At 41.1% G+C, this 13464-nt stretch overlaps 1 protein-coding gene across 1 annotated transcript in view; it reads left to right on the top strand.

Annotated features, from left to right (window-relative positions):
- GALNT9 (polypeptide N-acetylgalactosaminyltransferase 9) overlaps positions 1–13464 on the top strand; it is a 131283-nt gene that overhangs the window by 19695 nt on the left and 98124 nt on the right. The window contains exon 2 of the mRNA XM_010398477.4: positions 4872–5052. Coding sequence (XP_010396779.3) covers positions 4872–5052 — 181 coding nt within the window. The remainder of the gene's footprint in view (positions 1–4871; positions 5053–13464) is intronic.

The following is a 13464-nucleotide window of genomic DNA, read 5'->3' as shown; positions in this document are numbered from 1 at the left end:
TTTCAGGGATCACTAAAATGAAATTATAAAACATCTGGTGAGCTGAGACCTTTAGCTTAGTGTTGAATGGCTCACTTGTAGCGCAGTTTTCTTCCTCCTCCTCCAACCAGCTGCTTTTCTTGTGCATCTGCTTCACTCTAACATGTAGCTCCTGAAGGAGGAAGACCAATGCTTCACTCCATGCCTACAGCTATGCCATTCACTGAGGCTGCAACAGAACAAGATTACAAAATTAGCACAATACAGTAATTCAAGGTGGAAGCATTAGGGCTGATTCAGTAATTGCAACTGCTCTAATTCCTGCCTCCAAACAGGTGGTTTCATATAAAAATAGCTTTAAAAGACTTTGTAAACTGAATCTTGTTTAAGCTGTTACTGAACCTATTCCAGAATCTCTGAACTTTTTTCTTTTCCTTCCAAAGCTGTAACTGGAAATGCTAAAAGTCAGCTTTGTCAATCTATGTGGACTGCTATTGTCCCTGATTCTTTTTTCTTGGTTGAGCTAGGAGCCAAAGGTTTTTGTTGCCTTACATGGTATGCAGTGATATTTTCAGCTGAGAAATAATAATTGGAAAAGGAAGGAAACAACTGTTCTGCTGATGAGTTTTATGTTTCCTGTTTAAAAGAGAGAACTGTTTCGGGAGTCACAGGCAGAACTGCTAGGTGACTATGGTTTTTTGACCTATGCTAGGTTTTTCAGAAGGAAATGTTTTATCCCCTCCTTTTAAGGTCCTATAAACTGAAATACTTTCCTGTAATTATTCAAATGTGCAGATGATGTAAGTGTAGATAAAGCTCAGAAGTCTGGCTTTGGAGCCCTCTCAAGCTAAGGCTGAGACAGGCCAGCAAGGGCATTTCAGAGACTTTGCAGCAGTTCTGTCTGTGCTCTGACATTCTGTTATAATTTTCAATCACTTATTTTTATTTTGATTTGTCAAAAGTGTAACTTTGTCTGAGAACCTTGGCTGAACCTGATTTACAGCTGCCTGTAATTGTGTTGCAAATAAGAAAAAATGATAGTAAAATAATCACAGCCATAATCTGATCTAGCCTTTGCCATAGTTTCTCGTGTAAATCTCCTTAGTACTTTTCCCATTGTGACAGGGTTTATGATGAAAAATAGAAGATCTCTTTTCTTCCTAGAAAATTATGCATCCTGTGGAGTAACTAATCTGGTTAAGGAACTAAGGCTGGTTTGTTCTGCTCTCCATTCTCTCAACAATTTCTGTCCTACACAGAAATCTCTGCAGTGAGAGCAATAAATTTGAAATGAATGACAGACACTAATTATTTGTGACCTCATTGTCATCTGGAGTGTTGAATGGGCTATGACCATTCCCAGTGCATCAGCTGCAGATATTTTTAGTCTAGAAATTTTAAACAAAAGACAGCTTTAAAAATAGCTGCTCACTGGGCATCCCCTTTCTGCACATCCCCATTCCAAAACTGGCCCCATGACCTCAATCCTTGGCTCTGGCTGTCAGCAAAGCCGCTGTGCCTTGCCCTCCTTGGCTTCACGTGCCATGGAAAAATGGGTGTGAGTTAGGACTGTAGGTGAGTAACCCAAAGATAAGAGGAGGATCTGGAAGTCTGCAATAAGCTTCAAAAAAAGAAGAAAACAGAGAAGTGCTCTCAGATGAGGGCCTGGAGGATGTGCTGGAAGGTGTTCACCAGCAGTGTCTGCTTCAGCCCGACTGGGGGATGCTCATCCCGTCACCTGTCTCCTGATCCCATCTCTTAATACCAACCTGGTTTTGGGAAGATGCTGCTGAACTGTCACTCCTTTTCTGTTTTGTTAGAAGGCTAACCAATGCAGGAACTGTGGATTTGGGGGTTAGCAAGTCATCATCTTGGCTTAGAGAGTGATGGGAAAAAGCCTTCTGTTGAGGAGACACTGGCTGAAGGAACAGCAAATCAACTTTCAGTTGGAGAATGCAATGCAAATATGTGAGACATGGTTATGTTGGGTCTGGCTAACTAACCATGCATAGAGGAACATTGCCTGTAGTTGCTGCAACTAACTCACGCACATATATAAAATTTAGCATATTCATTGTTCCTAAGAACTTCTAGAGACACTTTAGTGCTCTTCTTGAAGAAGGAAGCAATGTGATATCATTTATTTAATTGCTGCTGTATACTGGTCAGTGTTACTGCATTGATGAAATAACTGTCAGTCAGACTAAGCTACAATTTGGGTAAGGAATAGAGAAAAAACCTCACAGCACTGTGCTCTGAGAGCAAGTCAGACATATGATCACTCCTTTGCAGAACTAGATCAGATTAGCAGCACAAAGAGCTAGAATATCAGATTTAGAAAGAGGTATGTGAAATAATTGTCATTATGCATGGTTTGGCAGGCTGTCTAAATGATTCTCACAGAAGTAAAATAGCCAATTGCTTGATGCTTCCTGTGGGTTGGCAGTTTCATTCTCACATTACTTGGGCCATAAAGACTCGAAGAGTTTTGTTCCATAAACTGCAAGAACATGTAGTATGAAGAATAAAGGTTTCAACTACTGGAATTAAATTGTTGCTTCAAGTCAAATGAGCATACCACATCTTGGAAACCCTTTCATTAAAGCAGGTCAGTTAATTTGAATGAAGTCATCTTCAATTTGTTTTGATGTTATATCAGAACCAAGCCCAGATGATTCCAAATGAACATCAAATGAATTCCCACATTATGGTCTTGCAAGGATATAGGCTTTGTCAAGTTTTCTGGGGTTTTGACTTTTAAAGTGCATAATTTGACCTTTTTTTTGGAGGGAACTGCTGACTTTTCTCTGAAACTGAGCCCCCTTTAAGATTCCCTATATTGGGCATGTAAAGCAGAGCTTGCAGCATCACTGCTGGTGGTGTCTGTTAAATCTAAGACTGTATCATGCAGGAAGATTAGGCTGCTGTGTTTTTCCTTTTGGATGAGGAGAGATTTAGAGTCTCAGACATATAATTTCTGTAATTACTTGAGCAAGGAGTCATTGTCAGGCCAGCCATGGAGGGCCCTCTGTTCTAATTTTTCCAAAGGCAAATCAAAGTGCCAAATAGCCTCTCATCCTGAAAAACAAAAGGACTAATGTTAGAATTTTCTTCAGAATTAAGCTCCCTAAAATATTTTCAGAAATACTGAACATGGATCGAAGTGCTTCACTTAATAAGCTAGAAGATTTTCTGTGGTTTGAAATCAAGAGAAGTGTTGCGTTTTAGTCATGTTTCAGTGCATGGTGATGAGGAGCATGAAGAAGCTGTGAAAGGCACAAACACTGGCAAGGTCTGTCCTGACTCAGGACCACTGATTGCAGTATTGATGTATTTTTGTAGGGAGTGTCTGAAATTCAGCAGCGGAATTCCTGAGTACTGCAGGTACTCAGCCCTTTTGTGTTAATTTGTTTGTATAGTTGCACTTTATATTAGCACAGGATTTTGTCATAAGCACTGCAGTAAAAATGCACAACTTTAGTCTTTCAGACCAGTAATGAACCACTGTCTCTCTGGTCTGTCCTGTCATGAAACAGAGATGTTGATGGAGCTATAACAGGTAAGGACATTGTTAGCAGTGAGATGCAAGAGAATTCCTTCATGAGGGTCTGAACTGCCCTCCTTAATGCGCCTTGGAGAAGCCAGTCCCACATTTGTACTGCCATATGTGTTTGTTGCTACCAAGTGCTGACAGTTTCTCCCTTTCTTTTTTAATCATTTAGTTGAAATAATGACTTTTCCTCTTGAAAAAGTCTTGATTTGAAAAATGTTGAGCAGGTCAAACTCTAATTGCTTTACTTGGTGTCGTAAATGATTTGGGGGAGAGTCACACATTGCTGTATGGTATTCCTGAGATTATTATAAATAGCTTTGTCGCTTATAATGACTTGTTGATAGCGAGCCTTTTGGAAAGGAAAGCTTTGACATTAAACACAGGATATTTGAGGAGCTTATTTATGGGAATTCAGCACCAAATTAAATGCCTGTTGCCATGGAAGAGGTTCTTGGCGATGTGATCATATGGACATTTTTTATGTTGGTTTAGTTTTGTTTTACTTTTATTTTTGAGTTGACCAGTGAATGAAACCTGTAAAGGCATTGTTGACTGGCTAATTTCTCAGCACTTACCAAGTGTCCAAACTTTCTGCTGCTGTGAGCTGTACAGAGCTGAGTATCTTACATATTTCATTTGTCAGATGTGAAGTACAGAGGAAATCTGGAGTGATTTCCAGGTGAGAGACAGTGTCAGCTCCATTAAAATAGTTTTAGCACATCTTTGTGGGAACGGGCTGGGCAGGGTGTGCAGCTGAGTCCAAACAACCTATCTGACTCAGGCAGTGAAATCAGCTTTATCCTGTATTTCCTACCCAGCAGAAGCTGGTGACCAGTCCATAGCTGTGTCCCCAACATGGGAACCAAAGCTTGACCAAAGCTGCAGTGGTCTTGGAGTCACAGAGCAGATACCAGAACTGACATTAATGTGGAGTTAAACTGGCACACCCACATGTGGTAGAAATTCGACATCTCTCCCTTAAAATGAGGGAAGCTATAAAGGGCTACATGGGGAAATCTTCCAGTTCTTATGGGGAAAATTTTTTCTTAATTATCTTAACAATAATCAGGCATTATGGAAAAAGAAGAAGTTGTGAAAGCTGCTAATTGATTCTTTATCGTTTGCTCATTATGCACAGATACTACAAGATGTGTTGACTTGGACTCTGGTTTGGAAAGCTGAGGATAATTTCCACAGAGCCATGAGGGTTTCAGAGCTGAGATTCCTGGGAATTCAGATCTCATTCATCTGAAAATATTCTGTGGTCACAGAAGAGGTTCTGTCCGTATACTTTATATTAATAATTCGATTTTTTTTTTTTTTAATCTATTTCATTTAGGTCTGGCAAAGCCCATGGGATTAGTTGAAGGTCCAGGAGGCTTGGGCCAGGGGGGAATGGCTGCTACCCTGAGAGACGATAGCCATGAATCAGAGACTAAGTATGAAGAATATGGTTACAATGCCCAGCTCAGTGACAGGATATCACTGGACAGGTCCATCCCTGACTACAGACCAAAAAAGTAAGTTGAATTCTGCATTATTATTGGGAGTAAGAGATTGGTTGTTGTTCTGTTGACCCATGGTGGCATTCTTCTCTTCACATCCCCTCCTGGTTGGAATACGACAGCAGTTACTTGTACAGATAGCCCTGAGCTGAGTGAAAATTGAATAGACCACTGCCATCTCAAGCAGGAAGTGCCACATTAAATGCATAGCTAATTCTGTCAGTAGTGCATTAATATGCACGTTCAAGGCCTCAGATCAAAAACTACATCAGGATATCAGTGCTTACTGGGTTTGGTTCATTTAGAGAAAGCCTTCAGAGGTGGCAGCTTTAATCTGAGCTTCTCGTAGTCACATGCAGTGGGAGTGGGGCAGTGCAACAAACACTTTATAGTCGCCAGTCCCTTAAAAATAACCCCAACTTATCAAATCAGCTGTCTTTAATTGCATCTGATATTCTTAGAATTGTTTAGTCAGGGTTTGCAGTGTGCTGAAACAAAGACTAAGTGCAATCCATCAGCGTCCTGTAATTGCAGTAAGATTTTTTTTGTCTTTGGAATGTGTGTCTATTTTTATTCCAGCGTTTATAGTCTTCACACGCCCGTGCTATGCTTGACATTGCAATTACATGTTTATTATTTGCACTGATTTATTATATTTTGTATTAAATAACTTTCAGATCTTTCATATTTATGGAGTTATATATTTTCCAGATGAGACATCCGCACTGTCATCCCATGAATGACAATCAGTAATGTCTTAATGCGGAGGAGATCAGCAACAATGCCTAGTTGCTCTCAGGAGACAGAATTGAAAAGAATACTTAATTAATTTCTAATAATAATCTTCTGTTTTAAAAGACCCACTGGGGCTCCTAGGCAGAACTGAAAGTTAAATAAAAAAGTATCTTATTAAGTGGTGAGAAAAGTTTAGCCAAGCAAAACAGCTGTGCTCTGTGAGTAGATTGCAATTGAATTAGGATTTTAGGCAGTTCAAGCTGCCAAAACCAAAACTTCAGCTTAACTAGAAATTTCATTAGCTGTGTTACATATTAATCTGATCTCAGAAGTATTGACTCAGGTTTTGTTTCTCAAACCCTTGCTATAGAAAAGAAAACCCAGGTAATAGAAGTGGCAAAGAGAAAACAATTTACCTTGATACCACATTTGATGCAAGTACACGGACTCGTTCAATGGTCTCGTCTCTCCTCGTCTCTTGTCTCTTGTGATGTATCATAAAAATCCACCGTGGGATTATGCTGGGCGAAAAGGAGTCTGTAATTATGCAAATATTGGAGGTGTGCATCAGGTCTGGCCTAGAGACCCTTAAAGTCAAAGTGAAGTTTCCCGAATGGAGGTCGGTGAGGTTTGACCTGGCTGGCTTTTGCTGCTGTGGGGGATGAGGATAAATGAGATGTGTTCTGCTAGGAAATGCAAAAGCAAAGGCTGCAGAGCTCGAATCCAGCTCAGCAGCTGTCAGAGGCATGAGACCATTTGCAATGCAGTGATGTTTCACTTCAGATTATGCTCTCCCACAGTTTTACTTAGAAGCTTTGATGCGTCATTCAGATGAGCTTTTCTCTCATTGTGGGTATCTCAGAAGGCCATTCCACATGATTAAATGTCTGAGTTACTGGGAGAACTGCCTTCCTTGCCATGGTTTGACACTTCTGAGGTGGTTCTACTTAGATCTAGATGCTGCAATTGATGCACTTGTCTCTAGATGCTTATGAGTCACAGGAAAGCCCTTCAGACTGAATTTGCTATGGAAAATGAGTGACAATTTGGAGAAGGTAGAAGGTCTTGGTATACGAAGACTTTTGCCCACTTAGATGGATTGAGAGCAGCCCTGAGGAGGAGGACATGGCGGTGTTGGTTGACACAGAGCTCAACATGGCCCAGCACACTCAGAGTCCAGAAAGCAAATGTGTCCTGGGCTCATCCCTCACAATGGACAGCAGGGAAGGGAGGGGATTCTGCCCCTCTGCTCCACTGTTGTGACACCCACCTGGAACTGCATCCAGCTCTGGGGCCATGAGCATAAGAAGGACATGTACCAAAGCTGAGCTTGACTGTTTGGTTTAGACACTATGCTCTAATTATGTTTTGGAGAGAACTGAACCTCCAGGAGCTTGAGACAGGCTTTGAAAAACCCTGCTTGTCCAGCTTCTCTGTGTGCTGACTTGCCCTCCCCTCTCCATCACTGAGCACTTCTCCGTTTGCTTGTGATTTATATTCATGTAATTCCCAGAACTGTTCATTTTTAAAAAGAGAGGGCTTTTCATTTTTAAATTGAGAAGCAAGGTAGAATTAATGTCCAAGGCTGTGTACAAAGTCCATGGCCAGCCTGTGAACAAAAACACTTACCTCAATTTACATCCCCACAGTATTAAACTCTACTTTCTCTCCATTCTGGCTTCCATTTCAAATATTCAATCTATGTATTTGCACACACCAGTAGGTATTAAAGATATGAACTGGGAGAATTCATACTCAAGTTTGCATTGCATAGGCACAATTTATGAAAGTAAACATGATTTCAGTATGCAAACTTGGGACTTGTAACATTCCAAGCTTGATGAGAAATACTGTATTTTAGTTCATTTGAGCTCCCCTCTTACTGCTGTCCACTATCTTATTCTGATAGAATAAGCCTTCTGTTCCATCTGCAAGCATGGGTTCATAAACATTTGGCAGTTTAATTGCTTTTCAGGAGATACTTTCATCCCCATGCAGCAAATTAAAAAGTATGTTGCACTACAGAGGTGCACAGTCAGCCAGCATGACCATGAAGGCTCCTAAATTGGAGTCACCTCCCTGTCGTTCCAGTGAAGCAAAGTCTCAAGCCTGGGTGGGTACTCCTGCCCTCGAGATGCTTTTCTCACATTTGGTTCTGCTTTCCTACCTGCTGCTGCCACTGCAGATATTCCTTTTAGCTCAGACACCTTTTCTTTAGGATACAAATTTGTGTTGGTACAGGAGACAAGAGCAAATTTTGTGCATGTTGTGTTTGTGTGCCAAATAGAGGCAATGACAGTAAACAACTTGCTTGTGATTCCGAATCACACAATAATTACAAAATTGTAGTTTGATTCTAGCGTGGTATAATAAATGCATCTCAGCTTTTTTTTCTCAATATCAGAGATTTTTTTAAATCTATCAGAGATGTATAAATAATATAATACTTCAAGTTTTTTAAGGGCTGTACCACTGTAGGAAATATGTTGCAGAGAGCTCAGAATGATTGACGTCCTGATTTCTCTTCCCAGCAGTAAAATATTAGCAGGACTTCAAGCCCTCACTAACACATCTTACATCCTCTGTGCAAGAGAAGAAAGAGAAGCTCTTCTTGTAAGGAAAAAGTTATTTTTGTTTTGGAAGCACATGGCTTAAGCTAGAGCTTGCTCTGTAGTTCTCCAGGAAAAGTGTTATTTGATGGTGAAGTGTTATTGGATTAATTTCCATACATGTTCTTCCATATATAAAATGAGTATCATGATTGAAAAAAACTGAGCACTTAGTGAAAATAATCCATTGATGCCAATGAACCTTGTGTGTGGGAAAGCATAAGAACATGTATTCATGTCAGTTATCCCTCCCAATATGTGTAGGTGTAGAATAGTCCTGAATCCTGCCCCTGGGAATGCTGTGAAATCTGCTGGACCCTCTCCATGCCTTTCTTACCATAATATCAAAGGGACAATGTTTGATTGAATAGTCAAAACCAGACCTGGAGCAACAGAGCTGAGATTTTGGTGGAGTTTCTGCACTTCCCAGAGTCAGCCACCTAAACCCCTGCAGGCACTGAGCAGAGGAGAACAGGTTTCCCTGTGTGGCTACAACAGGCTGCCAGAATTCATCCTCCTGCCCTTTTGGGGGTATAACAGCCACTGCTGCCAGCTCCAGCACAAAATATTGGCTTCTGCTTCAGTAACAAAGGATCAGACTCAGTCCTTCCCAGCCATGCATGAAGGCAGAGGTGCTAGAGCATGTGACAGTAGATTTTGACTTTATCAAAGATAAAGAAAGTAGAAAAAGTCCAAAATATTAGGGAATGTCATTCAAAGATGGGGGAAAGGCCCCCAAACTTACAAAAGCTGTTTGTTTTACAGTGTAGCGTGCTGGAAAATTGGGAACTGTCAGCTCACCAGATGCTTTCAAACATAGGCATTGTCTCTCAGGATAACATTAATTCCCTTGTTCTTTTTGATGCACAGCCTGGATAGCAAGAGGTTGAATTGAACAGGTGCAACACCTGTAAATCCAGCATTTTCTATCTTTCTATCACTTGACTTTGCAACTTAAATAACTTCAGGGGTTTCTTTACATGCAGGACACATCCACACACACACAGACTCACACACACTCAGGCACTTGTCAAAACCACTTGCTGTCGTGCATTATGCATACTTTTGAGAAAAGTTAATATGATCCTGGAGCTTCCATAATGGCTAAATTGGCTTTTACACAAAATTGTCACTGCTTGGTGAGGATCTTTAATTTAACTGATCTTTTTTTGTGCAACTGGATGCCGAGTGCATTGTGGCAGTTCAGTGATAACAATATTATTAATATATGAATTCAGTCTGCTGGCTCTATCAGCCAAAGAAGATATTTCTTTGTGTTATGGTCAGGGATGTTTGTACTGAGAAAATCCAGCCCTAAAGAACAAACTTATTAATGCTGTGGCAACTCAAGTCTTCAGCCATAAAACGCAGAGAAATCTGGGTCTCGAGGAAATTGCTTTCATTTATTCAGTTCTTTTATGGAGGCAAGCATTTTTGTGGTTTGCTATAGACATTTCACAATAGCAAAAGAATTGCATCTCTGGGGCTGTGAAGTGTAATTAATGGTTCAATCCACTCCATACCTAAGGAAAAGCTCTTTTAATTACCTATCAAAGAGAATTCTGGAGTTGATCAAATAGTGTTATCAAGGGGGCAGGCTTGGTAAATAGACCTCTGATTTGTTCATTCAAAGGTTTAATAACAGCAGCTTGAGTGAAGCCAGCAGCTGGAGAGCAGCCCTGCTGTCAGAGATGGTCCTTAGTGACCCGTGAGCTCCAGCCGTCTGTGAAGGCAGAACGATCACCTTGAATTCTGACCCTTTCTTTTGGTGGTAGATCTCTGGGGAGTCCCTGTGATACTTAAGCCATCAGTCAGCAGCTCTCTCGAGCCACATCATCTGTGTGTTTGCAGTTTCTCTGTGCTGGGAGGAGGGCTGGTGGTGTGGTTGGATGGTCCCTGCCCGAGGCTGTCGGCGGCCGCTCCTCTGCCCGGCCGTGCTGGATGTCGCTGCAGGAGCAGGGCATGAAGGCAGATGGCTTTCAAAGAGCATCAGCTTTTGGATCAGTGCACTGGAGAAGGCTAGGTCTGGGATTATTTGGTCTTCTCCACCTCTGCTGCTTGCTCTGCCTCATGACCTGTTTTTCAGATCCTCTGGGGGTGCTGGGTGTTCTTTGAGCCACTTAGAGAAATGACACAAGAAAGTCCAAATTAAAACAGACCCGTAGGATTCTTTCCAGGGTAACCAGAGTGCAATGTAATGGGCTTCTTCACAAGGAATATTTGAAGTGGAACAGATCCAGAGCTTTCCAGGAATCAGAATTTCTGATTAGCAGAAAATGACAAGTGAAAAAAAAATATCGCCTAAAAATATTTTGTGTTAGGCTGAAGATCTTCTGTAAAATGTTTGTTTAAACAAAGAGTTTAGACCAATGAAACCTTTAGTTTCCCATTTTAAAAATCAGTCTTGAAATGATGAATTTTCCATTACTAGCTTGTTCCAATACTTTCAGATTAAATATCAGGTCGCAGTAAAGTGAAACATTAGCTGAAATTAAGCATTTCATTTTTTTTAGGCAGAACGATGTTTCACAATCAAAGTACAGGCATGATATTTTGATTTCAATTAGGCTTATTTTTTATAGGAAAGCATTTGACTTTTTTTTTTTGCACCCACTCTCAATTAATTGAAAAAAGCCATGCTGAAATTCTGAAAAATCCCTTTTTTGGGTACTCTGAACACATGACGTAAATTGAAGCAGAGAGAAGGAAAAACATAGACAGAAAATGAAGCAGACAGAATTACCTCTGGGCAACAGATTAAGATTGTTTATTGGAAGGAAATTCAGTAAGAGATGAAACTAACTGGAGTGTTTTAATTAGATCCCCAATCAGTGTCCAGATGTGGATTTTGAACAGGGCGAAGGAGGGGGGTGTGTACACGTGCTCTGGGACTTCCTGTAGCTGTTGACCAGCTTTGCCAAGTCACATGGGCTGGGCATTTTTGGGCTGTGAACCCCCTACAAACAGCACTTTGCACACACATTATCTGTGTGAACAGCTGGAGATACAGCCCCACAGAGATGTAGCCGAGTTTCAGCTGACTTTTGCCTTGCCCAAGAGGAGAAGGAACTGGTGTGGACTGAGTAAATCCCTGTGCTGCTTCCTCTGACCAGCTCTTCCTCAGCGTTTGGTGTTGTAGTTCTGACTCAGATCATTTGGGATATCAGCTGACAGCCTAAATTCACTCACACTGCTGCCTCTGGGCCATCTGTGCTTATTTGTGTACGCCACAGGCTTATCACTGCATTTTGGGAAATGTTTCTTATTTGGCTGTAAAGGGCTCAGATTGGAACTGTGCAAAGCCCTCAAAGGAGAGGAAAAAATCACCTGTTCCTTTGGCTGGGAAATAAAACTCTGAGTCATAGGTACTTCCAGCACCTACACCCCAGTGCTCTGTATTAGCCCAGCCTGTAGCTGTCACTGAGTCCTGGAGTCATGCCCTGACCCTATTTATGAAGGTACTTCAGGTCTTCTCCCAATCTCTGCTGGAGCTCTGCTAGCCTTGCACAAATAATGGTTTGGAATTAGTTGGAATGTGGGCTCAAACCTTTGTCTCCCAAGTCCCAGGTCACTTTTGGGTCTTTGTATATTTAGTTGTGCAATGTTAAATTACTCCAGGGAGAAGACTGACTGAGAAAGAGGTTAACACAGTGGCTGTGTTTCCTTGTAATAATAAAAAAAAATATTGAGAAACCTTCCATCCCCTTTTTGAGGCCAGTACCACAGTTTTTTGCAGGACATGGCTCATGAGCAGAGCCTCCCCATCACCGGACTCCAGGCTGTCTCCATAGCAGCAGTGCTGGACACGTGGCAGTATCTCACAGTTATTTCTGATATTCGATAGCTGTTTTCTCTGGCTTTTCCCATTAGATTCATTATTGATTCCCTTTTGTTTAGGGCTAGGTTTTCCAATTAAGTAGTGACTTTAATTATACTGCAAAGTGTATAACATAGGTCTTGATTATTAACACTGACCCGTGGGATGAAAGGAGCACCAGAAAGGCTAAATTAAAAATAACCATAAAAATGAGCAACCTTTTCCAAAAAGCCACCTAATGTTCAAATGTAGTCATTTTCCTCTTCTACATTTTTGCAGTGCCTTTGTGTATACTAATTGTTGAAGACAAGTTCTGCATGATTGTCAGCACTAATAAATGTGGATTTAGTGAAGGCTGAATTTGATTAACTAGGGAGTATGAAAAATAACTGATTGCAATGTTGTGTTTAAATGCAGTGAGACTGGAAGCCATTCCCTGCAATTTGTCTGCACCAGAATGTACTCTTGAATACATGAATAGTTTACCTAAGGTGGGTTGCATAACACTAGAAATTAGACATCTAATTTAGGGTGATTGACTTGGCTGCCTGTGTAGTTGATGGAGATGCCATGGCAGCATTGCTTATCATGTACAGAGTGTAATGTCCTCTGAAGTCCCTCCCTCAGGAACCTAGGGCAGCCAGCTTAAATAGGATTTCAGGTGAATCCAGCCCAAAGTGTTACATGCTCCAAGGCATGCTGAAACAAGATGGGATTTCTGTACTAGCAACACTCATTGAAGAATGACCTGCCAGCATGGGCAGCCTGGTCAGCTGGGAGGAAAATAAAAGATGCTCTATTTTGCATCCCTCAATTTTTCTTATCAGTCCTCAGACTAAATGTGTCTCATGTGACCTGCACATTCACAGGTACCTTAAACATGTGGTTTTTTCTCTTTTAAAGTATGCTTTAGAGACTGCAGTAATTTCTTGAACTTAAAAAACAGAAAGCCACAGTATTTCCATGGCAGAAAGAGTATTTCCTCCTAAAGAAGAGCAATGGTGGGGTGCTGTCTACAAATTGTGTGAGCTGTTCTTTCATAGGTAAAGGCATATCTGTAGTGCAGAAGCACTACCTGCAGATCCAGCCAGGACATGCAGCTGTGTGCTGGCATTTTAGAATTTCTTTCATTTCCCTCCCCTGAGCCCATGGCTGGTTGTTGCCTGCTATCACTTCCAGGGAGAAAAGGGTATTCCTGTAAATTTCTGAACTGTCATGTTATGTTACACTCCATGATATCACATTACAGGATAAAAAGAAGTAGCA

The sequence above is a fragment of the Corvus cornix genome, chromosome 15 (genome assembly GCF_000738735.6).
Source record: "Corvus cornix cornix isolate S_Up_H32 chromosome 15, ASM73873v5, whole genome shotgun sequence".
Classification (NCBI taxonomy): Eukaryota; Metazoa; Chordata; class Aves; order Passeriformes; family Corvidae; genus Corvus; species Corvus cornix.
This window is presented reverse-complemented; position numbering and strand designations above follow the sequence as displayed.